This window comes from Rissa tridactyla, chromosome Z (assembly GCF_028500815.1).
Source record: "Rissa tridactyla isolate bRisTri1 chromosome Z, bRisTri1.patW.cur.20221130, whole genome shotgun sequence".
NCBI lineage: Eukaryota > Metazoa > Chordata > Aves > Charadriiformes > Laridae > Rissa > Rissa tridactyla.
Window position 1 is genome coordinate 82,328,941 of NC_071497.1, and position 27,753 is coordinate 82,356,693.

The 27,753-nt window shown below is 43.7% G+C and overlaps 1 protein-coding gene across 5 annotated transcripts in view; it reads left to right on the forward strand.

Moving 5' to 3' along the window:
- Positions 1–27,753, forward strand: part of SETBP1 (SET binding protein 1) — a 270,384-nt gene that overhangs the window by 40,791 nt on the left and 201,840 nt on the right. For 3 of the 5 annotated variants that reach the window (XM_054186478.1, XM_054186473.1, XM_054186474.1), the window contains exon 3: positions 11,049–11,132. The exons of the other annotated variants lie outside the window; for them this stretch is intronic. In XM_054186478.1, the coding sequence (XP_054042453.1) occupies positions 11,049–11,132 (84 nt within the window). The remainder of the gene's footprint in view (positions 1–11,048; positions 11,133–27,753) is intronic. 5 annotated transcript variants of the gene reach the window in all.

Below are 27,753 nucleotides of genomic sequence, written 5' to 3' on the forward strand. Positions count from 1 at the left end.
TGGGGAGCCTAAGACAGAGAGCGCTCCTTTTGCTTAACAGTTGCAAGCAGAAAAATAATCATGTGTGAAAATATTCAACCTGCTCAATTTTGCTCTGTTGTTGAGTCAGGCTCCAATGGGAAAACATAAGCATGAACCAGAAGGTACTGTCTTCAGGCAGGATCATCTCTTCTTCTCAGTATTTGTGGAGGACTCAGGTGCAGGCACCCAGCTAATGGAAGGGCTCTTTCCCTAATGGTCTGTGAAGCAACACCTTTCCTTCTGGGAAACACCTGGGGCTTCTCTGTGCCTGCACACAACCCCTGCTGCCTCGGAAAGAGGAGGTCTGCTCTTCCTCCCTGGCTGCCTCTCCCCACAGGGGCTTCCCCACCATGATCTCATGGAGCTCTAATGGTAATTATCGTCATCTCATGTCTCAGCGGTGTCTGCCTTGATACCAACCAACTGTATGGCTTTTGATACCTATCTCAGCGCAAGGCACATGTTTACGCTCACACGCTTCTGTGCTGCCCGCAGCTCGCACTCTGCAGACGTTAACGCAGGCTGGATTCTGCTCCCATTTCTCGGAGGTAAATACATGCAAAACTAGGAAAGAGGACCGGAATACAATAAAATTCATTATCACCACATGCACCAGCTTTTGCACGTGTATGCAATGTCTCATAGCAAATTAAAAAAAAAAAAAAAGGCAGTAAAAGGTGTTGGAAAAGCATTTTTCTTATCCCCTTTTCATTCTGTTATATCAATGGCTTAGTAGCTGTCCTTTTTAAAAAACTATTTTTCAAGTTAATCTGTTTTTCTAATCTTGATGTTTTCATTTCAGCTTGAAAAACAAACATAACTTCTGTTATTCCCACAGCTCTGCTCCCAGACTTTCTCCCACTCTGGAACAAATGTTTAGTGATGGTGAGCCATCCAGTTTCTTGAGCTAACCTCTTTTCTTTTTTCTTTTTTAAAAAAATAGATATTAGTGTTTAGAGAAGCAGTGTGGAATAACAAGGTGTTTTGGAATCATTTTGCCTTTACTCTTCTTTTTTTTCTTTTCTTCTTTTTTTTTTTTGCCTTTGCTTTCCTCTGGTTTTTCAGGGTCAGGAGCTTTAGAAATTAGTATGATCAAAACCAGGGCAGACCTGCAACTTCCCCCCACACCCTGTCACTTTTCTCCTTGCAGCCTGTGCTGCTGTATAAAAAAAATAGGGTGATTTGGAAAGTTAAGGAAAACCTCAACCCAGAAGCACAGTCGTCGTGTTCTGTAGAATCTGGGTTTTTTTCTCCAGGAGATGAGGATCTCCCTTTGCCTTCTCTGGAGGGAGGTTTCTCGATGGGAAGCTCCTTGCTGCAGTGTGGTGCCTCCTTGCCAGGGGAGCAGCATATAAGTTGATCTCTCTGAACAGGTTAAATAAACAGGACTGTGTTTGGGTTAATTGTCACTGGTTCTGCTGCTCTCCATTACTGATCTATCTGGGAGCCTGGCCAAGGAGCAGATGCGAGAGACAGCATCATCACCTCCCTCCTTGTCTTCATTGTGTCTAGCTTTATCCTCTTCTTCTTCTTCTCCCCCCACCCCTTTTTCTTTTCTTTTTTTTTTTTTCCCCCCTTATTTTTTTTCCCTTTGGCTGAGCAAATAGGCCAGATGGCAGTGAGGGGAACAGACAACAAGTGAGCCATGGCATATGGGCAGCCTGTTTAATTTCGACTCCTGTTGGGAAGTAGCTTGCAGGGAGATAAGTTACAAAAGCAGAAGAGGAGGAGGAGTGTGCGTTGCGGGGGAGGGACAGGAGGACAGGGAGACCCTTTTTTGGGGTGAAGCAGCCCAGCTGAGAGAGTCTGAGGGGCAGGGGAGTGAAACCCTGGCCGCATTCCTGACACAAAGCAGTAAATTAGCTGTTTCCGTGTCAGTTTGTGCAGGAAGTCTTGTTGGCTGCACACGGGGAGGAAAGATGGAGATGTCTGTCCCCAGACAAGCAGGAGGAGGATGTGTCTCCAATTTCCACCTCTCCCACCCTCCTCCAGGCAAGCTCCAGCCAGTCTTAGGAGCTGGGATGTGGAGATGTTTGCCCAGCTGCAGAAGAGGAATCATGTTGCCCAAGATGATTTTTATCTCTACATATGATTGTGTATGTTTTGCTCTTACTTTACTATGGATATCAACAAGAGATCATCCACTGTAGACTTCTTCAAAGCAAAACACATGATTTTTTTTTCAGTTTTTTTACAAAACTAAGTAAAAAGTTGACACAAAACAAAATGAAAAGCAGCTTAGTAATAATATAGTTTACAGCTATTCCCTTTTCCCGTTCCTTTCCCTTTTGGCATTCATTTTTCTCTCTTCTGTTTTCCTTTTTGGATTCAATATGTTAACTATCAACTTCTTGCTATCTGTTCACATTGTTCATGCATTTTGGATTTTCCTGACTGAGATTAAGGTGAGTCTCACCTTGAATGTGTCTCAATGCTTTAGGAAAAAAAAATAGAGTTAATTGTGTTAAATTATATACATATGAGGCTTCCTGGCTTCATTTTGATGGACTGGAACTTTGGGAGACAGTGGGGAGAGGTAGGTGTACTTTTCGTAGTTTTATAAATGTGTTGATTTTCCATCACAACTTCATTGAAATATAGTTAAAAATGCCTACACAGTTTAGGAACTTGGAAAGTTTTATTCCTGTTGATGCTTAAGGGGATTCAGGGTGGCTTGGTACAGGCTCTCATCTCCTTCACCCCAGAGGCATTTTTAAAAATCTCGTATTTTGGCCATCAATATCCAAATTTTTTTCTGTTTGACGTCCCCTCTTTGATGAGAATGAGCATGGAATCCCAATACAATTGTCACCCGTGTGGACCATTCGGAGCTCTATGAATATTATCAGCATCCTGACGAGTGGAGTAGGACTCTGTTCGACGTGCCCGTGGATGGGACTTAGCTGTGAGCTCCATGCTTGTGCTTGGCAGGGTGGCAAAACCCTAAAACCAATTAGGTCTGGAAATCTCGAGCCCTGTTGGCAGGATGCAGACGATCCTGGACTGTGGTTGCACTCTACGCCTGCATAAAGAACTTTTTGTATGACATTAATTCTGCATAGAAGTTTTTATTCACCAGAGAATCTGCAGATAAATGATTATGCATCTCTGGCTTGGTGGAGCAGAATTTTAACTTCCAGCTCAGGCATTCCTCCACTGATTAGTTTTAACATGAAAAAGAAAAACAAGCCTGTGATTTATTGGTGAAATATTTAAGATAGATTGTTAAATTATTCAAATAGCAGAGTTTAAAGCAGGCAAGCAAGAAAAAAAAAAAAAAAAAGGTAGCTCATCCAAATAAGAAATGAGCTGTGTTTTCCTGAATTTGAAAATTGTACATTTGGACTCACTAGATATCTGGGGAAAAAAAAAGGAAAAGTCTTATTTCAGTGCAAAGAAAAATGTATTTTAAAATATAAGATTTCAACCTTATAATCCTCCCAACAAGCTTATCCTTGAATCTTTCTCCATCTGGTCCCTGTAGATTCTGTTTCATCTGCAGTAGTAGGAATTTTATCAGTCCTCCATCGTTTCCTACCACTCATCTACCACGTCTTTGGGCACTCTCCCAGCCTGGCTGCAGTTTTCCTCTTTCTACGAATGCTGATTGAGAGGCATTTTGTCTTAGTGTTGATAAACCAGGAGGGGACTTCTCCAGGCTTCTTGCCTGGTGTTCGAATATCACCTAATCTTGTCTTGCCCATACAGTTGATCTTCCATCCTACCTTGTGTGGAGAAAAACCCTGTTGAGTCTGCTATACTTGTCTTTGCCCAATGGCCCTCGGCATCTGTATAATGTTATTAGAAGGTAAAAATAGAACTGTCTTGTCAAAGGAGGAGATAGGGATCATGCTCATAGTCCCTAAAGACTCCAGAGTTGTGGCAATAATAGTGTAGACTAGTGAAGTAAATGGTGAGTAAAGCACAAAGTGTTTTTTTTGAGCCTTAATTCTAATTTCCCTAACTTTTGAGAATAAAATGTGTTGGAATTTCTGCATCCTAAGGAACATTCATTGTTTGCCGTTTCTGTTCACCTAAGTTGCTCCAAATTCGAGAGAGGTTACTAAATCCCACAGCCATATCTATTCTGAACATGAGATCAGTGTGACACTTTAAAAACAAAGGTGACTGGACTTTGACACATTTTCAGTGAAAATGCATGTGAAATGTGCACCAAAATCCGTAGGTGGCTTTGAAAAATTCAGTCCTTTCTCTTCATCTACTTTTCAGCACAAAAAAAAAGTGTTTTTCGAGTCTGACCTTCTCTAGCAAGCACTCCATCTTGGGCTGTGCAGCTGAGGAGGAGAAAACTTGCAAGGTCTGACTCTTTCAAACATGTGACAGCTGAAAGGAAGATAATTAGGACAGGCAAATTCAAACACTAATTTTGAAAATGGTATTTATCTTTTGTTTTGTGTGTGTGTGTGTGTGTGCATGTCTATATTCTACTTCTCCACCTGCCTTCAAAGGGAAGCTGATAAAAAGGATTTGCTTGGCCTTTTTGTTGCTGTAGGGGGAAGGGTGCCATTCGTGTATGGTGATACAAGGCAGATGCTGCAGGTGAAACTACCCCAGAGGGGGCAATCCTACCCAGGGGGGGCAACTCCTAGGACCCAAGCACTTCTTTTTCTTTTTCTCTTCTTTGTTGCATTGTGGGACCAGGTCCTTTACAGCATGTAGGAGTGGGCAAAGGTTTATGGAGCAATCAACTCCATCAGCAGCGGTGGCAATCGCATAATGCTTCAGGCTTTTGTCACAGATTTTGTGTGCGTGTGTGAGCTGAAAGTATGGCCAGGAGGGAAGGGGATGTGAAATGCTGAGCTTTTTTTTTTTTTCCTTGGAAAGAACCTCTCTGAGTTCTTTTATGCTTTTCAGGCCTGGGGATGAGAGAAAGCATGCGTATGTGCGAGGGCGTGCGCGCGTCTGTGCCCATACAGTCGCTCAAGTGGGAAAAAACTCAGTTTGCGGTTCACACAGGAGGAATTTCTGATGGAGACAACAGTGCTAAGCAGAAAGGCACATCCTGATCTCTTGCAAGTGAGGGGCACGCTCGCGCACACACGCACGCACACATACTCTCTGGGTGCTCTGCATAATACGCGCAAAGCGCTGCCCTTTAATGAACGTAACCTATGGCGGCTGGGATGCAGCCGGCCAGACCTCGCCATTAATAAACTGGGAACATTCTTCTCCTTTTTAGTCCCTTTCAATGCCAGCCCTGCGGTTTGATCTCCCTTGAATGCTGCTCCCCCTCATTTGGGGCTCCAATTCTGAGAAGATTTGGCGCATTGTTTGAGGTCGCAGGATGTCGGATTGATTTCGAAGCTTTTGTATTGACTCCGGGCTCCTGAATGAAGCTGTCATGTGTGTCTGTGGTTGGCTAGCAGGCTGTCCGGCTGCAAGCTGTGCCTTCCTTTGTTGTTTAGGCCTCATTGAGCTGAGGGAAGAGGCTCATTTCAGGGTGATTTACCACCACCCAAACACCAGCTGTCTGTTGTACTGCCGCTTGCCTCCACCTTGGATTCAGTTCTCATTTTCCTTCATTTCCCCCCTTCTCCTCTCCCACTCTACCACTGTAGGCACTTGGGCACCAGTTCTTCAAGACGCGTGGATCACCCTGACAAAACAGCGTAAAAAACATAAACACTGAATATGTTGTTCTTCTCAATGTCATTTATGCACCCGTGGGGATTTTTTTTTAGGGTTCACTCTTGCAGCGCAGTACACATGTTTTCGTCTTGGTTAAAAAATGAACTATGGCCCTAGGGAAAAAAAAAAACCAAACAGAAAAACAAACAAACAATAAAACCACCATATTCCTCTTGGCTTGTTACTAAGTAGCCCAACATAGTGAAAACCGGTAATGATTTGAATTTAAAAGTAACTACAAGGCTCAGTGGCAGGACACCGGGCTGGTGCAGGATGTCAGGGGAGGTGGCCGCAACTGTGATCTCCAGTCCTGGAAATGTTGGGATATTTGGGTGGATGGAGAAGGATTCAGAGAAGGACAGCATTGCCTCCCTACAGACTTGTCATTCCTGAGCAGGCACGATCGCTGCGTTTATGTGGGTATCGTGCTGGAGAGCTATTTTGGTGGCGTAAGACAGGAGAGGAAGAAAAGAGAAGAGGCTGCAAAGCGCCTCTCAGCTCAGCTTCATGAATCTCTTTCAGAAAAGTGCTTCTCCATGAAAAGCCAGACTGCTTCAGCGGCTGAAATGCTGATAAAAGCCTTGGAAAAAACACTATGGAAGCTGTGCTCTTCCCCAGGTTGCCACAGGCCAAGGCTCAGTTATCCTTTCTGCACCTCACATTTTCGTCTGTTGATGGGGGACATTTTGAGGGTAATCCAAGGCAGGAGGGATGGAGTGAGCATGAACAGCTGAAAGCCAGAGACATGTTTGGCCAGTGAGACTTTCCAGGGGCCAAATGGAAACGGGTTGCGCCAGCTCCTTTGGGGTGATGCTACTGCCAGTATTTTTGATGGCCGTTGCTCAAAGCCAAGGAAGGCTGATGGGAACCGACTAGGTCAGAGCCCAGATGGACCTGCCGGTGGCTACAAGGTGTATGGCACGGTGCCGCTAAGCCAAGCCCATCCTTTGAGCTGATCTTTTCCAGACGCAGATTTGGGAGAGGGTGAGGAAGACGGTATCCTCCAGTTAATCCCAGCCAGCTACTCCGGAGCACAGAGCCTGGCAGCTCCATGGAGGCGCACTGGTGCCATGTGCCTTCTGTCTGACTCCTTTAAACGGGGCTGTCAGCTCCTCACAGAACCATTCTAAGAAATGTGGCAGCATTGGAGCTTGCCGCAGCCTCCGGGTCTGCCCCCGTGGCAGGGATTTTTGTGTGCCCCCATGCCTCTGCCCGGAGCTGCTGATGTGAAGCAAGTTGTGAATGGCCCTCATTTGACTTCTGGGTGATGTAGTTTGGTGTTTCTCGACCACAGGCTGTCAAAACTGGCGGCCTATCAGCTCCTGTCACCAGTGCATCTGAGATAATTAAGCCTGTTACTATTACGAATTATTTTTCTTCTTTTTCTGCAAACTTTGGCCAGCTGCTGGAGGCCATGGTGCAAGGAGGAGGGTGAGGCCAGTGGGACTCCCTGTAAGAGGTGGGACTGGTGTGCTTTGTTGTTCAATGCTCGCTGAGGAGCCTTCTAGCTTTTTGCCTTGGGAAGGGGGGCATCTGATGATGGGTGGGAGCCAGCAGAAGGCAAAGTGAGCTCCTCCATCGGGAATCCTTATGCCTACCTGTTTCTAAACCAGAGCATTGCCTCAAGAGCAGCCAGCACAGCATCGTTTAGTAGCAATACATCTGTGAGCTTTCAAGACCACTGTGCTCCTTGTCTTGTTATTAAAGTCTTGTTATTAAAAGGCCATGACACATGGAAATGATGCCCCATAAATTAAGACTGTAGTCTTAAGGTCTGTGGTACCTGGTGAGAGGAGGGTCCTCTCTTTGTTTTGTTCTCCTCTCCCTCCCCTGCAAGCATCAGGCGCTGCTGGATGAAGGAGGGAGGGATATATTAGGAGGCAACAATCACAGCAGGATAGCTCCAGTGAGGTGTTTTAATTTTTTAACAAACTCCTTGGGCACTAGAAACTGTAAAATAACATACAGATAAACAAACAAAAACTCACTGACCCTTAGCACCCCAGAGGGCTCTGTTTCAGATCGCTGAATAAAAGCTGAAGTTACATATGCATATTTAACGTAACACACGGCGTGTGCTGTGGAAAAGTGTGCTTTCTTCTAATCTGGTTCCAGACAGAAGTATCAAACAGAAGCCCCTTTCCCTATCCCCACTGAACTGCCTGGTGTACGCGGGGAAACCCCTGAATGACAAGGCCTCCATCTGCTCTTGAACAGAGTTGCGACTGGCTGCAAATGTTGTCCATATGCTTTTTTTTTTTTTTCCTTTCAACTTAGCTGCCTAATGTTAGACACCTATCCCCAAATTAAGCATCTGCTCATAATAGGCTTTCCTAAAAAAAGGTGGAGGTAGTAGCTAATTTAGGCAATGCACATTAGGAGATGTGCATCTGCGGCTGGAAAAGGAGATGGGATTTTAGGGAGTGGAAGAGCCTCTGTGTTCTTGAACTGCCAGGGAAAAGAGAAAATTATTGAGTTCTGTGTTCATATTCTCCATCTACTCTTGATCTTCCAGGTGACTATGGGCAACATCTTACAATTTCTCTCTGTTAAAAAAAGCCGGTGACACTTCCAGCTGGATAGGAGAACATGGCCATGGCTTGCCAGGAGCTCAGGTCTCACAACAGTATATGCTAGAAGACAGAGAAGGGTCTAAGTTTGCTGACGACAAGTTTGCCGATGACACTGAGTGGGTGGTTGATGTGCCAGAGGGACAGGATGTCATCCAGAGGGACCTGGACGAGCTAGAGAGGTGGGCCTGAGCAAACCTTATGAAGTTCAACAAGGCCAAGCGCAAGGTCCTACACTTGGGTCGGGACAATCCTCGTTATCAATACAGGCTGGGGGGATGATGTGATAGAGAGCAGCCCTGCAGAAAAGGACTTGGGGGTACTTGTGGATGAAAAGCTGGACATGAGCCAACAATGTGCGCTTGCAGCCCAGAAGTCCAATCGCATCCTGGGCTGCATCAAAAGAAGCATGGCCAGCAGATCCAGAGAGGTGATTCTCCCCCTCTACTCTGCTCTTGTGGGACCCCACCTGGAGTACTGTGTCCAGCTCTGGAGCCCTCAGCACAAGAAGGACATGGACCTGTTGGAGTGGGTCCAGAGGAGGGCCACGAAGATGATCCGAGGGCTGGAGCACCTCTCCTACGTAGACAGGCTGAGAGGGTTTGGGTTGTTCAACCTGGAGAAGGCTCTGGGGAGACCTTACAGTGGCCTTCCAGTAACTGAAGGGGGCCTATAAGAAAGCTGAGGAGGGGCTGTTTGCAAGGGCATGTAATGATAGGACGAGGGGCAATGGTTTTAAACTAGAGCAGGGCAGGTTTAGTTTAGATGTTAGGAAGAAGTTCTTTACAATGAGGGTGGTGAGACACTGGCCCAGGTTGCCCAGAGAGGTGGTGGAGGCCCCATCCCTGGAGACATTCAAGGCCAGGCTTGGTGAGGCTCTGAGCAGTCTGATCTAGTTGAAGATGTCCCTGCTTACTGCAGGGGGGTTGGACTAGATGGCCTTTAAAGGTCCCTTCCAACCCAACATATTCTATGATAAAGATTCTATGATGATTCTAAAAATGTGTGTTTTTTCTTGCTTACTGGTCTAAAAAGGGCTGGAATATCTTTTTCAACATAATGACTTTGCACTGGATATTGGGACAAGTTGCCCATCAGCAAGTTGTGTATGGATCCAGTTTCCTAAACACAGGTGTATGTTGCAGCTATAGACAAATTAAGGTGCCTGTCATGTCTGTCCACCAGCTGTTTGTTAGGAAATGTGTGAGTTCCCCTGAGGTCCTTTTGTATGTCTATCTTGTCTCATATGTTGAGGAATGTCTAGAAAGTCTCCTTTTCTTAGACAAGTCTCTCCCTGTGTCTCAGTTTCCTATCTCTAATATAATCATTTAATACAAATGCTTTAAATTTTAGTTTAGTTACTTCTTTCTGGGATATGTTTTTGAATTTAAGAGATTACAGACCAATTGCTGAAGGACTGTGGTAATGGACCAAGAGCAAAATACCTTTAATAGGTACAGACAGAGGATGCCAGTGGGAAGCGGTCCCCTGAAAACCTCAAAGTTTGACAGGTTGCAATCAGCAGCCCAAACACTGGGCATTTTGGTTAGATATCAACTGTAGGTACGGCCTTTTCAGTGACTTTTTTTTTCCCCAGCATTTCTTGTGGAAAGAGGAGAAAAGACAATTTTTGCACATTATCTGACCTCGCTGTGACTTGTGAGATGCTGGGGTCACCAAGTAGGAGACCTCACCACACCTGGCCAGTTTCAGTCTTGCCCGAGGGGACCAGAAGTTTATCTGCCTGTTTGTAATTCCTGCCACCAAGGGTCATCTCTCTGCTGTGCCCTGACATTGAGCAATGGCTGCAATTCCTTTTAATCGTGCCCTTTCCCTTCCTCATCATTTAGGGCAGAGCGCTTCCACTTGGCTAAACTCATTAGCTGCTTTAATGTTGAGGTCTCCTTTTCCATACAAAATCATTGAGCTGAAAGCTCATGAGTGTCCATGGCTGCATGTGAGCAGATTCTCCCTCTGTTGCCCAGCAGATGCTGAGAGTGTTTATTTTTCATCTGCAGACAGCAGAAGTCTGAAAAAAAAGGCAGTGTGTGTGCCTACAAGAAAGCAAGTAGTTGCAATGGGTTTGTGGGGACTCAACTGACTGTGTTATTCTTTGAGCGTTTTGACCACACTTGGAATCCCAGACCCTTTCTGCCATGGTGTTTTATCAAGATGTCTAGGTCTGATAAGCTCCAAAAAATGTTTTGGTGAAGAACCAAAGTGACTCAAATAATCCCCAGAAAAGAACAACGTTAACATGAGGGGCTTTGCTGCTTGGATCATGCCCAGTCAGTCTGATGAGTTGTCAAGGAAAAGAAGGTGCTTGAGCGTCAGTTTATTTCCCAAATTGTTAGTTGTAGGCAAAGGAGGCCGAGGGGACCCTGTTTCTATGTAAATCTCCATTGGCCCTACCATGTTGTCGGTGTTGCAGGGTCTGCACCAGCAGTGTTGGTGGGCTGTTGAATTCCTGGCAAGGACTTGCCAGTGGTTATATGGACCAGTTGTCCTAATGAGGGCAAGTCACCCCTGTTGACTTTATTTCACCAAATCTAGCTACACTAGAAGCAAGTAAGCATTAACCTGGTAAGGGTGAACAGAAATTTTGGTGTATGAACTTTAACTGAAGTCACTCCAGTTTGGCAATTGTGCTCTCTGAGCATGATAGGCTTGTTCTTGTTCATGTATGTGTGTGAAAACATTGGGTTCCCTAATGCCTTTTCTTCTCCTGCTTCTGGTCATAAATGCACGCCTCTTGATCTTCAGTGGTTCAGATTATGCTGATGTTTTTTCTTGCTTTATCTCTTGTAGGGAAAAGTCATTGGAGATGCAAAACTACTCATGAGTTGTGGTTGCAGAAAAGGGAAAAATACTCAAGTGAAAGACTCAGATCAGGTCAGTCAATATGTACCTCAACTGGTGGAAATAAAATAACATGTTAACATCTAGTTGATTTGAACTGTGCTGGTGCATGTCAGGGTTCCTGGACACAGACAGAGTCCTTGGCATGGCTGACAATGATACAACAGTATTGTATTTGTTATTTGTAGAAAAACCCTCAAGCAAGATCAGGGTTTTCTTGCACCAGAAGCTGTTAATGCCCTAGCCTGACTTATTCCTATATGGTTTATTTATTCATGAATCCTGTTTCTTTATAAAAATCCACTCCAAGCAATGCCTTTCTTAAAGAATATTGCAGTTCTTGGCTGGCTAAATTCATGCAACCTTTGGTCTCATGCTGTATCTGCCTGGATGGGTGATAGCTACAGAGAAACGTCATTCATTGCATGCTTTTGTTCTGAAGTGACACCATCACAAGAATATTCTTTATTGAGGTTCCTCATGATAGACATGTAAAAACATGTTCACAAACTGATGGTCAGGTTTCAATAGTCATTACTTGGAGTGAATGGCCCCTTATTCCAAAGTTGGTCAAATTGATGTCAGTGGGACCACTTGTTGGGTTCAGTAATTGCAACCAAGGTGGACTGTGCTCTGAACCACGGCCGGCTGATGGTCTCTTCTTACCTCCTACTATCTTGCACTTATTCAGATCAGCCGAATTTGTCCCTGTCAAAATTGTCAGTTATTATTACCACCTGGCTTTGTAGCTTTGAGCTTTGTAGCTATGAGAAGCTATGAGAAGTTTGAATCCAGAGATCGCTCATTCCAAAGATGAGATAAATTTTGATTTGAACAGAAACATTTTATAAATATTGGGTCTTCCAATGTTAAATAAGTAGAGTGAAGCAGTTGATCTCAAATATCAAATAACTTTGCTTACTAATGTACCTTGTGAACAAAGAGGTATAGACCTGAAGCAGGTTCAAACAGTGTCCACAAAGCTCCAGTAACTCCAGATAATTTACTGATTGAAAAGACATGAGTTCTCAGGAGGAAAAATGTTTTTCATTTTCAACATGTATGTTCATCAACCCCAATTAATAGCAACATCTCTGAGGCTTGTTTTGTTAATGTCCAAGAAGATCTGAGAACAGATTTATCTATCCTGTGGTAGGCTCTCTTGTGAGGAACATTGTTACATTTATAAAAACTTTGTAGGCTCGAGTCTTTCACTGATGTTAGGGTTTGGTTTTTTTTTTTTCTTTAATTAATATTTTCAAAATAACAAATTCATTGTCATGAGCTATACTATCAGTTCACCATCAAGACAAGAATTCATATTACTTTTCTTTAAAGAATAGCTTCCCATTCTCTCAAATACAAGCTTCATTTTCTCATGTTGAGGTTCTAACACATCAGGAGAAAATTAATTTAGAAATGAAACAATTTTACCAATGTTAGTCTTTTGTATTTTGATGTACTCTTGTTGAATCACTTTTGATTTACAACAGGACTAGAGCAGGGTCAGACTGCTTGTAGTGGAGAATAAAAATTAAACGGGAACATCTTGATTGCAGAGAGGCTTTACAAAACACCATCTCTAACAAACCCTGAGTGTTGAACCTAAAGGTCGTTGATGGCAATACTTGAATTATAGATACAGGCAATAGTTTTTTGGAGGGAAAAAAATTTCCACTCTTTTTAATGTTTTCTAGAACAGTGTTAAATTATTCTTTGTGTTAGGTTACTTTCCAAAATCTAATATTTGATATCTAGTGTTATATTGACCATCTCAATAACGCATTTTTTGTTTGATCAGCATAAACTATTGGGCAAGTGCTTGCTGCAGAGGCTGTAAATCTCGTTTGTAGTGCCCCTGGCAGGGTCCTGTCAGTATTTCAGGGGACAGGAGGTGGATGGGGAGGAAACTAGTACAGGAGGGTGAGTGGCAGTGTGGAACATTTGTCTGTGAATGCAGGACCTCAGCTCAGCTTATAAATTATCCCCTGGGCCTTGTAGATAAACACAGACTTCTATGGTGACATAGTCTGGGAAAGGCAAACACTTGCCGACAATTGTAGGCTAATCCTTCAGGACACTAATTGCCAGAAAACCAAGGAAGCATTATTTTAGGAACAGCTTGTTTTACTTTGTGAGGGGGAAAAACACTGCACTGGATTTATTTTTGTTTGCAGAGCTTTACCCCCTCCTCCTGCGCTCTGTCTCGGATTTTAAAGATTTACCTTCACTATTGTTGTCGAGGACTTTTTCTTTCTTTTTTTGGTCTTGCTTTGTGTTTTTCCTGTGATGCCTCTGTAAAGTTGTGTGAAAATGCAACTTAGTTTTCATTTTCATGAATGGACGCATAAATAGGTATATGGGGTTTATATCATTAGCTATTTAAAGGTTTGTGACTAACCAGCTACTTTTTGGCTGAATTTTTGTGAAAGGTGATGCTTTGCAAAGTTTTTTATATCTTTTTTTCATTCTTTCAAATCAATTTGGAAACATGCAAAAAGTCCTAGGCACACTGCTCCACCAGTGAAAATCCCCAGCTGAACCAAGTCATGACCCCATTGCTGAGGATTTCATTTACTGGCATTTCTCCAGTATGCCTCCAGAAGACAAGGCACCTTAACTTCCTTGACATGAGATCTGCTTCCCTGAGTCTGGCATCCAAAGACACCTATCTGCATGGTATTTTCCATGGTGCAAGACATCAGTGTGTATATCCCGTCCCCATCACTGTTTAGGGCAGAAGTCCAAACAGGCTCACATGGGGCTGGAATTTCACAACAGTCACAAGGAGCCCAGCCTTCACGTTGGATTTGCACCAGAGCAGGAGAGGGACTGGCAGTCTATGTTGTGTGGCCTCCCAGTCCAGATCAGACCCTACAGGATGAGATGGAAGGCTAAGCAGTGCAGTATAAATCCTACAAAAGCTTTGAAAATCTTGAAGGGAATAGAGCTGAGTGCACTGAAGAACTAGAGTCTCGTCCTCCATTGATGGTCTTGAAGTCAGTGAAGTAGGATGACTGACAGGAGTCCTAAAATAAGGCCAGCTCTTGGCAGCAAAACCCCCATGTCCTTGGCTGCCATTGGCACCGTTAACACTTGTTTGTGTGCTTTGTGGGAGTGAAATTCATCCATGCTCCAAGGCCCAGAACCAAGTCTCTGCACCACAAACATCCTACTGTAATTGTAAGGTTCATATATGTTCTTCAGAGCGGTTATTAGTTTCCCAGTAATTTATGCCTCCCCATAAATTATTATACATATAAATTATTATGTTGCTTATTATTTGAGGTGTGTTGTTGCATAAGAATGGCAATCCTGGACTAGGATTTCTTTGTGCTAAGTAGTATATTAACATAAAGCAGGAAAGATAGTTCCTGGGGAGTGATTCCATTTGTGTATTTTGTAAGAAAAATGTCATTTAAAAACAGGGGAAAAATGTGGGGGTGGACAAATAATGTGCATATTAGAGGTATGCATAAGGTTGAGAACCAGAAGTAGAGAGTGCTCCATATTCCCAGCACATGCAGGTCGGTCTTCTCAGGGTTTAGTTTTATTTGTTTTCCATTGCTTCTCCCAAAAGGTAGGCGGCTCATCAATGTTTAACTGCTCTTTGATTTTTTTCGTTTTTCTCTTTGCTTAACTTTTCTGGTGGCTCGTGTAAGCTCAAGTCTTACTGAGAAGTCAGATCTTCCTGTCCTTCTGCGTGTTTGTTTTTGGTCTTAATATGACAAATGTATGCCTCCTCTGGAAATGGTATCCATGCTGCAGTGTAATTATTTAGTGAATGGTGGATCCAGTTCATGTTGGCAAGGATCAGATTAATCTTTATTAATCATGACCCCCCCAACAGTAACATCATCCCTTGCCTAAGTGCTGCTTTCTATTAAGAAGTAATAGCTATTAGGGGATGGCTGGGCCACAGCTCTCGTTGCACCAACACAGGGCCCAGGACTTCTGGCAGGAGGTAGAGGAACTTGGTTCAAAATTAAAAATAGATGCACATGGACCACGTTCCAGAAATGAAATAGGCAGCTTCCCCTGTGGGCTTCTTCAGCCTCATCTGAGTGTCCTCCTTTCCCCTGAAGCCTCCAGAGAGTTTGCCTGTTTCCAAAGGTTGAATTCAGTGTTGCGGATGAAGTAATCTCTCGGAAGCTTTTTTATTTGTTGCTTCTTTTTTAAACTTAGGTATCTCCTGGTATAAGTTATTGCACGTGCAGTCTTCGCAAGGATAAATTTTTAAGGTCTAATCAAATGGATGCAGCAGGTTTCAACAGCTGAAGAGACTGCAGATGGTTTAGCTCTCTGGGACTCCAGTTGTCCCAAGTAGACACCAAAACAACCACCCTTTTGAGGATTTCTGTATTCCTTAAAGAAACATTGCACTGTTGAGGCAAGATATGTAGCACTATTCACTTCATACACAAGCTTCTGAGGCGTCCAGCTTCTCTGTCCGGGTCACTGGTCTAGGAATTGCAGGCCTGCATATATATATATATATATATCAAAATATATCTCCTTAATACTTGTGTCACCAGAGATTGGCTGACAGTAGACAGTAGTTTAATTCACAATTATTCTGGTTTTCCTAGCAGTACAGGTTCTTTCTAAGCAGGCGAGGCAGTGTTATCAACAGATGTCATCATTATTTCAGCAAAAGCACAATGACTTAAGTACTGGATTGAAACCAATCTCCCCAGTCCTCCCACCCCAAAAATCCACCTTAATTACATTTTAAAAAGTTTTCATTGACTGTATGGAAATCCAGGACAAAACCTGAGAGCAAAGGAAAGAAAACCATCTTTTCTCTCCATCTAACTCTTTGATACCTGGAGGGCAGCAGTAGAAACTTGGAGCAAACCTGCCACACTCTTTTGATCTCTGCCAAAGTTGTTGTGGGAGTAACAGTGTTTAATAGTTGAAGGAATTTATTGAAGAATAAAAGTACCAGCAAAGACAAAGGGCCCAATACAAATTATCTGGTAAACCGCTGTCAAATTTTACGTGCTCAGGGCTACTGGTAATTTCCCGTCTTAAAAAAGAGGGGCGGGGGGAGAGTTTGGAGGGGAGGGAAGGAGGGTAAAAAGTATATAAATAAACCCACCTCTTTAAATAGCTAACTGGCCTGGCCTGAACTGTGTCAGAGCTAAGTTTCTTTGGCAGCCGGTACTGCAATATCTGTTAAGGGCGTAGCAGGAGGCTGAGACCAGGTTTAGGAGAATCTGCCTTAGCTTTGCTGGCTCTCCCTTGCATTCTTCCACTTGTCAGCAAGAAATGCACTGAAGGACAAAATGAGTGAGTGCAAATGCTCCCGCACTCCGTCTGAGCAAGTCCGGATCACACCCCCATGGTTAATATTTCTCTCCACTAAAAGAAATAAGAGTAATAAAAATAAATGAAAGCATTAGATAACTTGGAAATGCATGGGTGGAATTTGAGACCACTGGGGGAGTGAAGGTACATTGTCCACCATCTCCTCCTTCCAAGTTTGTGGCAGAGTTTGAATGTCTACTTGAAAAATCATTGGATTCTGCACGGGTTCTAAAAAGCTAAAACAAGAAGCAAAATACAAGCAGAGAGGATCATAAATGTCTGAAGTTTCTTGGCAGTAAAGCACCCTTAAAAATATTCTGTTTGTTGAATAAAGCAGGCTAGGTTATCATATAAGGAACATGGGACTACAGGAAACTGTCCTAGATCACACAGTCCTTTGAGATCTCAGGGAACAGTTACATATAACACCGCTGATAAACACATCCCTTTTGGCACTGGTACCTATTAAATGCAAACCTTGTAGCTCTGTCATTACACTCATCCCACCAATTAATCTTTTACCTTCCAAAATACTCACTCATGTAATAATTCTGCATCTTGTTCCTGCTGCCAGGTCAGTCTCAGCAAGGTAGACCACCATTGTTTTTTCATTCACTCACCACAATTTTCTTGCTGCTGGTGGTGTAGGGGGAAAACAGTTCCATTTGGGGAACCAAAATGCTATAGAAAATTTAATCTCAGCAAACTTTTTTAAAAGCTAGAAATCTCTTCGTCTCAATGGGATCTGACTGGGGACAAGAGTTGTTTGAATGAGAGACTGACTCGCTACGCTTTCTCTGGACCTTCATACAGCAGTTGTGCTTTGCTAATTGATGAATCTAGTGCTAAGCATCTGTGATCCTGGTGACTGGGAAAGTTTTTTAGTTTCATTCGTCTGTTGCGTGGAATTGAAGCAATGGTTGTGAAATGGAAGTTGGGTGGATAAGTCCCCATTCTTTGGATTTATGTAAGTTTTGGAGGGATGATGTTATGAAAGAAACTTCCTAAATGCAAGTCTGTGAACAAAAGAGATTGAGGTTATGGGTGTCCTTTGCAAGTTCAGCTGTAATAGGTTTGTGTTGCAGTGGGTTACACCTCCCTTCATAAAATGCCATTGGTAAGCTGACATTTCTAATGACCTTTTATAATCACCTATTTCCTTTTCTCACTCATTTTATGAATAGTCTTGTACTCACTTCAAGAGTTTCCCACCTTGTGATCTCCTCTTACAGTTCATATTAATTTCAGAATGGGTTGGGCTTCCTGTAAAGTGTAGCACAGTGTAGACTGAGTTCAATAGAGCCTTTCCTTTCTACATAAAGGGGGGACCAAAAAAACTCATAGTGCCCTTTTTGGAAGGAAAGGCTTCAGAAATGTTAGTCAGCAAATTGTTTTTTTTTTTTTTTTTTTTTTTTGAGACAGTTCTGAATGTGTGTTTTAGCACAGTGCTGTGCCCCTGTTCGAGATGTAAAACTTAGGGCTCTGACCTTTTCTAGTGAGTGATGATCCCACGGCACTTTCCCTTCTGAGTTGGAGCATGCAGGTCCTGGTGATGGTGTTTTGTCCAGGCTCTCATTCAGGAAATGTATTCTGCCAACTTGACTTGACCCTGCACCTTCAGTGGGACACATTATTCTTCCCTTCCTGCCCTAAATTGCTGTGTACTGCCACCTTGCATTGATGGGTCCTTTGTTCCACCTCGGAGGTAGGTTCATTTCAGTGGTGGATGAAGGGAAGCTGTACGGTTTTGAAAAGCAGTTTAAGAGCCCTCTGAATGAAAAGTGCTTCACACATGAAAAAAATTAGTGTTATCAGTTGTCATCGTCAGCCTCAAATCCTGAATTTGAAAGGGTCATTTATACTCCTCAAAGGCAAACACGCAGCAGCATGCTAAAAGAGAACTAAAGCAGCTGAAGAAAATGCTGTCTCATGTCATTTCAGGCTCTGCAATCCCAGGGAGCATTAATAACTATTTTGTTGTTTTCACTGATTTCTCTACATGGGCGGAGAGGGAAAGAGTCAGAACAGAGAAGCTGCATTGCTCAGCCACTCCAAGTGGTCCCATGCTGTCTGTGTTAGCAGTTTACCTGCTGTGAGAAGACTCAATCAGGGCAGGGACAACACGCAGATGAATGAGGAAAAGGCATAGGTGAAGATTTGGATTTGCCCTTTTGATTATGATATAGTAAGGACCATCTTTCCCCATCACTCTCTGGCATTCTGGCTGCATTTGCTGCCTTTCCCACTCTGTTTTGTTCCCATTTCTCTTTAGCAGATGCCAGCGTGCGAAGACACCACGGCAGGGTCAGTATCAGTCAGCCCCCTTTTAGATGGCAGATGCCACGTGAATCCAGATCCCATCTCCTCTGAGGTTCTTGCAAACTGAACGGCCTGCTCAGAGCTGCCGAGAGCTGTGAGGTGCAAGGGAAGTGCAAAGGCTTTGTGAAGGATGACAGATGGAGAGAAGGACCCGCTCATTGGTTGAGGTGTTGTGGTTGCAACTTTGTGGAGATCTTCACGCTTATCTCGTCATGGGTACAAAATGCTACCCAAGCAGAATGGTGGCAGTTTGCACCCTTTTTTTACTCACATTGTACCAGAGTCAACGTCAAGACAAGGTGAAATTCGGGTCCTAAATCTAAGCAGGTCATCTGTCTGGAATTGTACCCAATATGGTTGTTCCGCATTCAGCAAATATTCAGTCATTTTATTGGTTATTCATAGAAAATGTATTCAGTTAAATTTTCCAGCAGCTCAGGCAATGGCTCTTCCTGACTTTCTCATGGAAGTCTGTTCTGCTGTTGGGTTGGCCATGCTGATAGGAACACTTTTGTCTTGCTCCATCTGTAACAGTTTTTTTTTCCTTTTATGTTTTTACTCTTTGTAATATATCCCACTTTGTGAGTTTCTTGTTCGTGCATACAAGTCTGGTTTGGTGAGAGACAGTAGCAGCCTAAGATACATGTGTACCTTGAGTTTAAAGTTTCCTTATATAGGTCAAAATCAGATTTTAAATGTTACTTCCTGGAAACCACTCAGAAAACTCTGTCTAATAAAACTGTAACAAAAGTGGTCTTTGTAGAAGAAAAAAAGCCATTGTGCAGGGGAGAAATCATTCAAGCTATAGTTTGAAAGTCTTTATAGCAGGTAGAAGAAGAAGTGGTTCAGAGTGTACGGAGTCAGCTCACCCTTCAGAGATGCTGGTTCAGTTCCTCAGTCTGCCACAGGTTTCTACACAACCAGATGTGTGATTTAATTCCCACACGATCTCAGCTCTCTTCATAAAGCAGTGAAAGAGGCACGGATATCCTTCATGTTAAAGACTGGGGAGTACTTGGATTTTAGCATGGTGTAGGCCTTGCCTGAGGTAGGCTAACACCAACTTGAAATATAGCATGGATTCTACTAACATCCCAACAGAGGGATGTTTTATTCTTTTTTATGTCATATCTTATGAAGAACCAGTCAAAAATCTGATCTAAAGATCTAAGAACCTCTGCAACTGGTTCCAGCCTGGAGAATATATTCACAGCTGGGTTATAAACCCTCGAAACCAGACAATATAACCTTAACTAACACAACATTACTAAGGCACTGCTGTAGTGGGATCATTCTGCTATGGCTCATGGGCACATTTTAAGTGTTATCAATTTAGTTACAACTGGAGGCTGTGTAGTGCAAAACCATTTTAGCAACTGCATCTCCCATGCAGGAATGATCGAATATTTAATGGCTTTTCTTTTTTTGAGAAAAAAATACAGAGAGGAAAATGAAAAGCCACAGGAAACCTCACTGTCCTTCCTCAGGTAGTGAAGTTCACTTTTGGAGGGCAGCAGGATCAGTCTAGCAGCTGAGTATTGGTGTAGGCAGCTGGGAAATCAGCTCTCATTCTCCAGCGCTGAGCTGTTCTACAAACTTAGCCAAGTTATTTTGCCTTAGTTTTCCTTCTTAGCCTTATCTCTTCAAGGATGCGACTTCCTTGAGAGAGTAGTTATTTCACTCCGTTGTTGGAATGGGTTAGACTCTATCTGCACAACGTTGAAACTGAGAAAATAGGGAAGAGCTATGAGGGATAAGGCCTTGTATTTTGACCCACCAGAGATGCCCATCATAACTGTTCTGGTAGTTGATGTCAAGCCCTTTAAAAAGAGCTCAAAATGTTTTGCAACTGAGTGGGAAATGCGATTACCTTATCCTGAAGATGGGGTCAGAAAAGATGATAAAATTAACTTTCCCAACCCTATGTCCTTCTCAATACACTCTGTGCTGCTTGGTCTTTTACCTTGTCACGTTGTAGGCATGGGAAAACATGTGATGATGAGGTGGCAAAAGTTTCCATTTGGATATGAATGCTTGTGTTGTCTATGGGCATTATGGGCCAAGAGTTGGGTGAGTGTCCTGAGGTTGCCTAAGTATCCCTGTAAACAGGATGACAAGGAGATGCTAGGCACTTTCCACGAACTCTGTGTTCCTCTGCTGTTGTAGGCTTTTTGCAGGGCACTGCTACAGGTTGGCTTTAGATGAGTGACTGATTGATGTGTTGCTGAGGCATCTGTGCCTCCCTGCGCTGACTGTGTTGGGAATGGAGGCTCTGAGTTGAACCACAGCTATCTTCATAAGGGAGTCAATTGAAATCTCTCTCTCAACATCCTCCCTAGAGGTCAGTGGTTGTACTTAGAAAACAAGGGAATGATTCCTGATGACTAACAGCCTGCAAAAGCTTTCATATTCTCTTTCTATCATTATCAAATCATGCTGAAGAGGCTGCAAGGCGAAGAAACTCTCAAGCTTCATTTTTGAGAAGCGGCTAGGATGAAGACATGGCATTTCAAAATCAATACTGAAACTTGTATTCGAAAGAGCAAATGGGAGAGTCATTGTAAGCCACTTTACTTCTCATCTCTAATTCCCCATATTCATAACTTAAGCCCTGTCATTTGGATTTATCCTCTGTGGCCTGCGGTGACACCAGGAAAAGTCCTTCTTTTTAATTCTGTTGCAAAAAAATAACAACACTACAGGGTAGGATCATATCCCCACAGAAGTTTAGGGTTGAAGTGTTTCGTGTTGGGCACCAGATTTTGCCGTCTTTTCCCCTTCCCATTTGTTCCCCTCCTCCCTCCTCTGCTGTTATACATCAATCATCCTCTTTTCTAGAGACTAGGATACAAACAGTGTAATCCCAGAAAGAAAGGATACTGATACAGCCAATCCTGCACATGACTATTGCTCTGCCTTGGAGATGCCACCACTAAATCTAACGATAGGCTTTTGCTGATGGGATTGTTTCAGCTAGACTGGAGAAAGCAATAGAGGCAGTAATCTAAGAACCCAGCTTTCCCATTGTTTGGTGATCCCTTGTATCTCCACTGACTTCTCCTATTTTAAGTGGCTTTCTAAACTTTTCTTTCATTTATTTCTTCTTGGTTCATCTTATCTTGGCACTCGCATCATCATAAATACAGCTCCCTCAGCAGCAATATTTTTAATTATGACCTAGAAATGAACCTTAGACCTGACTCAGCCAACCCAACTGAACTATTCATAACACATAAAGGGCTGGTGTAGAATTTACTAATGACTTTGAAATAAAGAAGGCTTCCCATATTGACTGCTTTTTGGACAAAATACCACAAAGTCAAATGCTATTCTGTTAAGAGGCCTTCAGAAGAGATGTTGGGGTTTGTTGGTTGTTTTTTTTTTTTTTCTGGTTTGGAAGTCAGGACTGTGTTTAGGGGAGGTGGTGTTACTCACCTCCAGAAAAATCCTACAACAGTATATTCAGGAGAAGCTGATGAACAACAGTTGACTTCTGGCAAATCCAGGCAGTGACAGCTAGTTCCAGCAGCACCATTTCCCTGCTCCCATGTTTATTGAACCGGACTTGAGATCACATGGTATTCTGCTGGCAAGTTTGGAAATGAACTTTGGTGAGAACCCAGTACTTTCTCTCATCTGCTAAGCCCTTATTAAAACACACTATTACTTTTTCTAACTCCCCTCTGGACTTTGAATTACACTGCAGTGAACATAGCACACGTGAGTAAGAGCTTAACGTCTTTCTCACTTGGGTGGTCCCATTAAAAAGACCAGGTTTGCTGTCTTGGCTGCAGAGCCGTTCCAAACATTGCTGCTATTATTCTTCCCTCAGTGTTTCTCACCTGCCGTTTTTTTTCTTCTTTTTTTTTTTTTTTTTTTCCATGCCCAATCTACTAATATGTGTTTTAACCAGTTAACTTTGGAACCAAAATATTAACTGCATAGGAGGCAGCTTTTCTGAAGGTTCATAAAATATGTATCGGAGCTGGGAATATAAAATGCTCCCATTTTGTAGCAGACAAAATGTATAAAGTGCTGAGTGAAAATTGAGAGGGACCCAACTTAAACCTTTGAAAATTGCTGCCAGTTCCAATATGCTGTATTTATTTTGACTTGGAAGGCTCAATCCGGTCCAGATGAGGTCATTTGGTTGGGAGCACACGTGTCCACATGGAGCCGGGAGGGAGGGAAGCCTGCAGCATGCTTTGGCTCCGAGGTGTTGAGCTGCCAGAGAGCAGCGGTGGGAGCAGGGCGGGCAGCTTGCCTACGTGTTGATCCTGGCATCGGAGCGTAACGCTGGGGTGGAGGTGTTGTAATGTTTAAGTTGATTTCTTTTAGGGCAGGCGGGACAGTGTAGCTTTTGTATCCTCAGCTGTTTGCTGGGTAGGGTGAGTGGAGGCAAAGCTTGACGTGCTCTAAGAATTAGGGGACAGGGGAGTATATTTAGGTAGGGGTGTCTGTAGTTACTCGTTCATATGACTTCATGCAGCAGAGAGGCTGTTATTTCATTTGCATGGCTCTGTCTTTCAGCTTGTCATCTTTAACCCTTGCCCTCTCAGCACCTGATACCTGTGCGGCACCATTTTACTTTCTGCTCCCTCTGCTCCTGCATCTTCCCCTACTCCTCTTGTCAACAAGATTAATAGCTCGGCCATTTGTTTCTATGAAATTTCACTTTTCCCTCCTGGAGCTCCATCTCCACTGCCCACTGTTCCATCCCAGCAGGTGGGAAAGGCTCCTGTGCCCTCCCCAAGAAGCCCCGTCCTCCCCACTCCCCCCTCCCCGCCTCCCTGCCAGCAGCCTGTTTGCCAACACTTTGCACGAGGAAGCTGCCTCTATAAAAATAAACCGTGCTGAAATCTGAGAGACAGAAACCACGCCAACCTCACACTTCATTATTGGTAATGGCAACCTATTTGATTTCCATTTGCGAACAGTAGCCTGCATATGTTCCATACCATGTAGCCCTTCTCCCTGTGCCCTGTTTTCTGCACAAATTCAGGTTCCCCATGCCTGGTGCTTAGTTTGCTTTGTGGTTTGCTTGCCCTGAGCCACAGACACCCCTGCTTCACAATTAAAGTGTGGAAAAAACCTGTTAAGTCACTGACTTAATTGCCTTGTTACTCACCGTCAAGACAAGGTTGCCACCTGAAATGGGCTTGAGCTTCTTCTCCCACCTCTTCTACCTTCATGAGATTTTGCTCCTCGCAGCTGGCTTTTATTGCTGATTCGCACCAGAGAAAGCCAGCAGACCTGTATTTCCTTTTCTTATCTCCAATATACATTGCCATATGGGCTTTGTTTGGGGTCAGCTGGCCATGCAGATACCCCACTCCTGCACCTCCAACACTGCCCAGCTGTTATGGCGGAAGCCTAGGCAGAGGATTTACGATGGAGATCGATTTTCCAGGATACGTCTCTATTAAAGAAAAGGGAAAAAAAAAAAGGAAAAAGATGAAGGGGGAGAAGTAAGATAAGCCAAGCTTTATTTCAGCAGAGTGAACACCGCATCACTGCTCTCAAAGCCCATGGGAGCTGTGGGTCCATTTCTCCATCACACGCAGGGCTAGGGCTCTCATCTGGGTCCTACAAGAGGTGGCAGCAGCCAGGGGCCCCCAGGAGAGGGGAGGAGGGGGGACACACCTAGGGTCCAAGGAGGAGATGCCCGTATTGACTTTCACTGGATTTACTGAGGCAATTGAGTTTGTCAGTGAAATGTGAGACGGGCTCAATCAGCTGTCACACTGAGACACTCCTGTCACTACTGTCAATAGCTTCGAGTTTCTGATCCTTTCTCAGATTAGCTCTGTGCCAGAACATCAAATGAAAAGCTGTTTGGGGCACGGGGAGGGGAGATACTCCAAGCAGTTACCTAGGAATCAGTTTACAGACTTCAAAGCGCTGTCAGGTTCATTCTGATGGCCTATAGCAATGCGCGGGGAGCAGTAATGCATTTGGAGTGTAATGTAGACTCTCTTCAACCCCATGTTCGCTCATGGACCAGGAGGCAGGGATGGGCGAAGAATAGAGGCACTTCTCCTGGTGAACCCAAATGGCATGCAAATGGCCTGCCACCCCTGGAAGAGCGGCTCTTTAGCTTGATGGAATAAGTAGCTTTTCTTATCTTACCTGTCATTCTGAAGGACTCTTTTACATTTCTCTCAGCACTGAAATGAAGTCTTTTTCTGGTAGAGCTGGGTCATGAAAAGGCATCACCCCCAACAACAGGACAGGAATGAAAAGAAGGGGGACAGGTTTGTCATGCAGAAATGATGAGGGAGAGTGAGGGGGCCTCCAGCCAGACCATATGAACAGTTTGTGTGCTTTTTTTTTTTTTTTTTTTTTGTGTGTGTAAAAAGGTAAGAGATTTGTAGCCCATTAAGTTCTTCCAAGACCTTTTCCTTGAAGTTTAACTGGTTGAATCTGGGACTGCCTTTATCGAGAACATTTCTGTCATGGGGGATGCCAATATGAATGTCTCTATTTATGGAAAGAATAACCCATCAGGAGATTTTTTTTTTTTTAAACCTCAAGGATTTGAGAAATCTCTTTTCTCTGTTCCAGCTGAAACAGCTTATGGCAAGGTGAACTCACCCATTTACACAGAAGCCAAGAGGGTAATGTTAATCCTATTAGAAAAATAATCTACCACCAAAAAATAATAATAATAGGGGTGGAGAAGGAATCCTTTTGAGGCAAATTCACGGAGTAATTCCTGTGAATTTACTCTTTTCTTCTCAGAGGTGAGATGTTAAGCATTTTGCTATCAATACATGAATTATAAAGATTACTATTTTCCTTCCACTTTTGTAAAGAAATTAAGCAAGGGAAAAGCTGCATTCTAGCATTATAGCTAGAGGGTTGTGTCCTTTAGAGAATACTCCTGGGTTTTGATGAATGCTGTCTCAAGGAGTGAGGCAGTGTCCATAGAGAGGATTACCCTGCACAGCACTAATCTAGATTTTTTTCCTTGAATGCAACGTTAAGATTTCTATTTTTTTCCCTGTTACCTGATTCCGTGATGAGGTTGCTTTTGAACTCAAAACATCAAAAGGTTCATCTTTTCCTCATTTGAGATCACCACTATCCTTCCCGAGTAGCATCTATGCCTACATTTCACTGCTTAGTATTTAAGCAACTCCCTGTCCAAAACAAATCATGCCTTCCCTTCTCCTTCATTGCTCAAAAAAACCCCAAACCCAACACACTTCAAAGGACTATATAAATGATCTTTAATATCAGAGGCAACCCTGTTTGATTTTCTTGGTGGCATGAATGCAAAAGGGCCATGGAGAAATATGGGAAAGACAACGGAAAGGAAAAAAAAAACAACCACATTCTCTATTATAGAGTATTTCAAAGCGAATGCTGGATACATACCTTTCTTTGACCTTTTCCTTAGATCAGTGGTATAGGCAGCTGCTGTGCTTGTATTACACATTCCATCACGGGGACTGACTCCCGAGCAAGGTAGGTGTGTGCGTGTGTGTGTGCACGCGCGTGTGTTTGTTATTCAACCTGTCAGCCAAAGGTCTTCAGTGCTGGTTTTAGCCCTTTCTGTTTTTTTCATGGTTTCCAAGGGGAGGTACGGGTGTTTGCGGGCTTTGTTTATGTTCACTGGGTGACAGGAAACCTAAGAGCTTTTAGTGAATTCAGATATACTCTGGATTCGAGGTGTGAATGTCCAGCCATTTGTGTTTAAAAGCTTTCGTTAAGTCTGAGAAACAAGCAAGAAAATAAACATCTCGCTGCTTTCTAGCTGCAGAGGGATGAACGGTTTTCAGCCTCTGTGCCCTGCCAGGACAGTATAGATGCCTACAAAGGGAGAAATTGGAGGAGAGATATAAAAGGCTGGAGCTGTAAAAAAATAAAAATCTTAAAGCTACTGCTCAAGTTGGATTTGGTCTTTATTTTACTGAGCCCCCGCTAAGCCAGCTGGCCTTGGTAAGACCCTGATGGAGCAGAGCATGCCTACTGTCCCCTGGATGGGCTTCCTGGGTGGGGTGATGGCTCTAAGGAGGGCATGTAACAGCCTCACAGTACTTTATAACAGCCTTCCAGTAACTAAAGGGAGCCTACAGGAAAGCTGGGGAGGGACTCTGGATCAGGGAGGGGAGCCACAGGACAATGGCAAACAGTTTCAAACTGAAAGAAGGGAGATTTAGATTAGATATTAGAAAGAAATTTTTTGCTGTGAGGGTGGTGAGCCCCTGGCCCAGGTTGCCCAGAGAAGCTGTGGCTGCCCCATCCCTGGAGGGGTTCAAGGCCAGGTTGGACGGGGCTTGGAGCAACCTGGTCTGGTGGGAGGTGTCCCTGCCCAGGGCAGGGGGTGGCACTGGATGATCTTTAAGGTCCCTTCCAACCCTAACCACTCTATGAGTCTATGAAACCAACTGTAACGAGTCCAGCTAATTGCATCCAACCCATCAGAAAGGGGTGCAGCCAAGGGATGTGCTCACCCATTCCATGCTTGAACTCCCTTGCCTGGGAAGCCAGATGGGTGACTGCTGCCTCAGGCAGATGTTGCTGGCGGTACAGAGACGAGTGCATGGCTGCTCGGTGCCACTGCAGGAGGAGTTTAGCGTCACCAAACTGAAAGCTGACCCATACACCCAATTCTGCCTCATGATGTGGCGTGAGAAGGTTAATCTCCCAGTGTGTTGCTTCCCCCGCCTCTGCCCATCTGTGGGCTCCTTGGGGCAGGTACTTCCCTCCCATCGCGTGTTTGTGCAGTGCCTAATTGCAATGCGAGGGTAATATAAATAATAAAGTTAAAAGTCGCCCTTCTTGAGGGGAGGTGAAAAGGGAAGGGAAATGGAGCTGCTACTCAGCTTCCCAGCTTTTCCTGGAGTCAAAAAGAGAGTGCAAAGGGTATTGCAGGATATGTCAGAGTATTTAGTCTTGAATCATTTTCCATCCTGTTTTTATTCCCCTGCAGATATATTTCAAAGAAAGTGTTTAGATGGAGCTGATGACCTTGCTTATAGTTGAGGTTCGTTGTTACTTCCCATGATAAGTCCCCGAT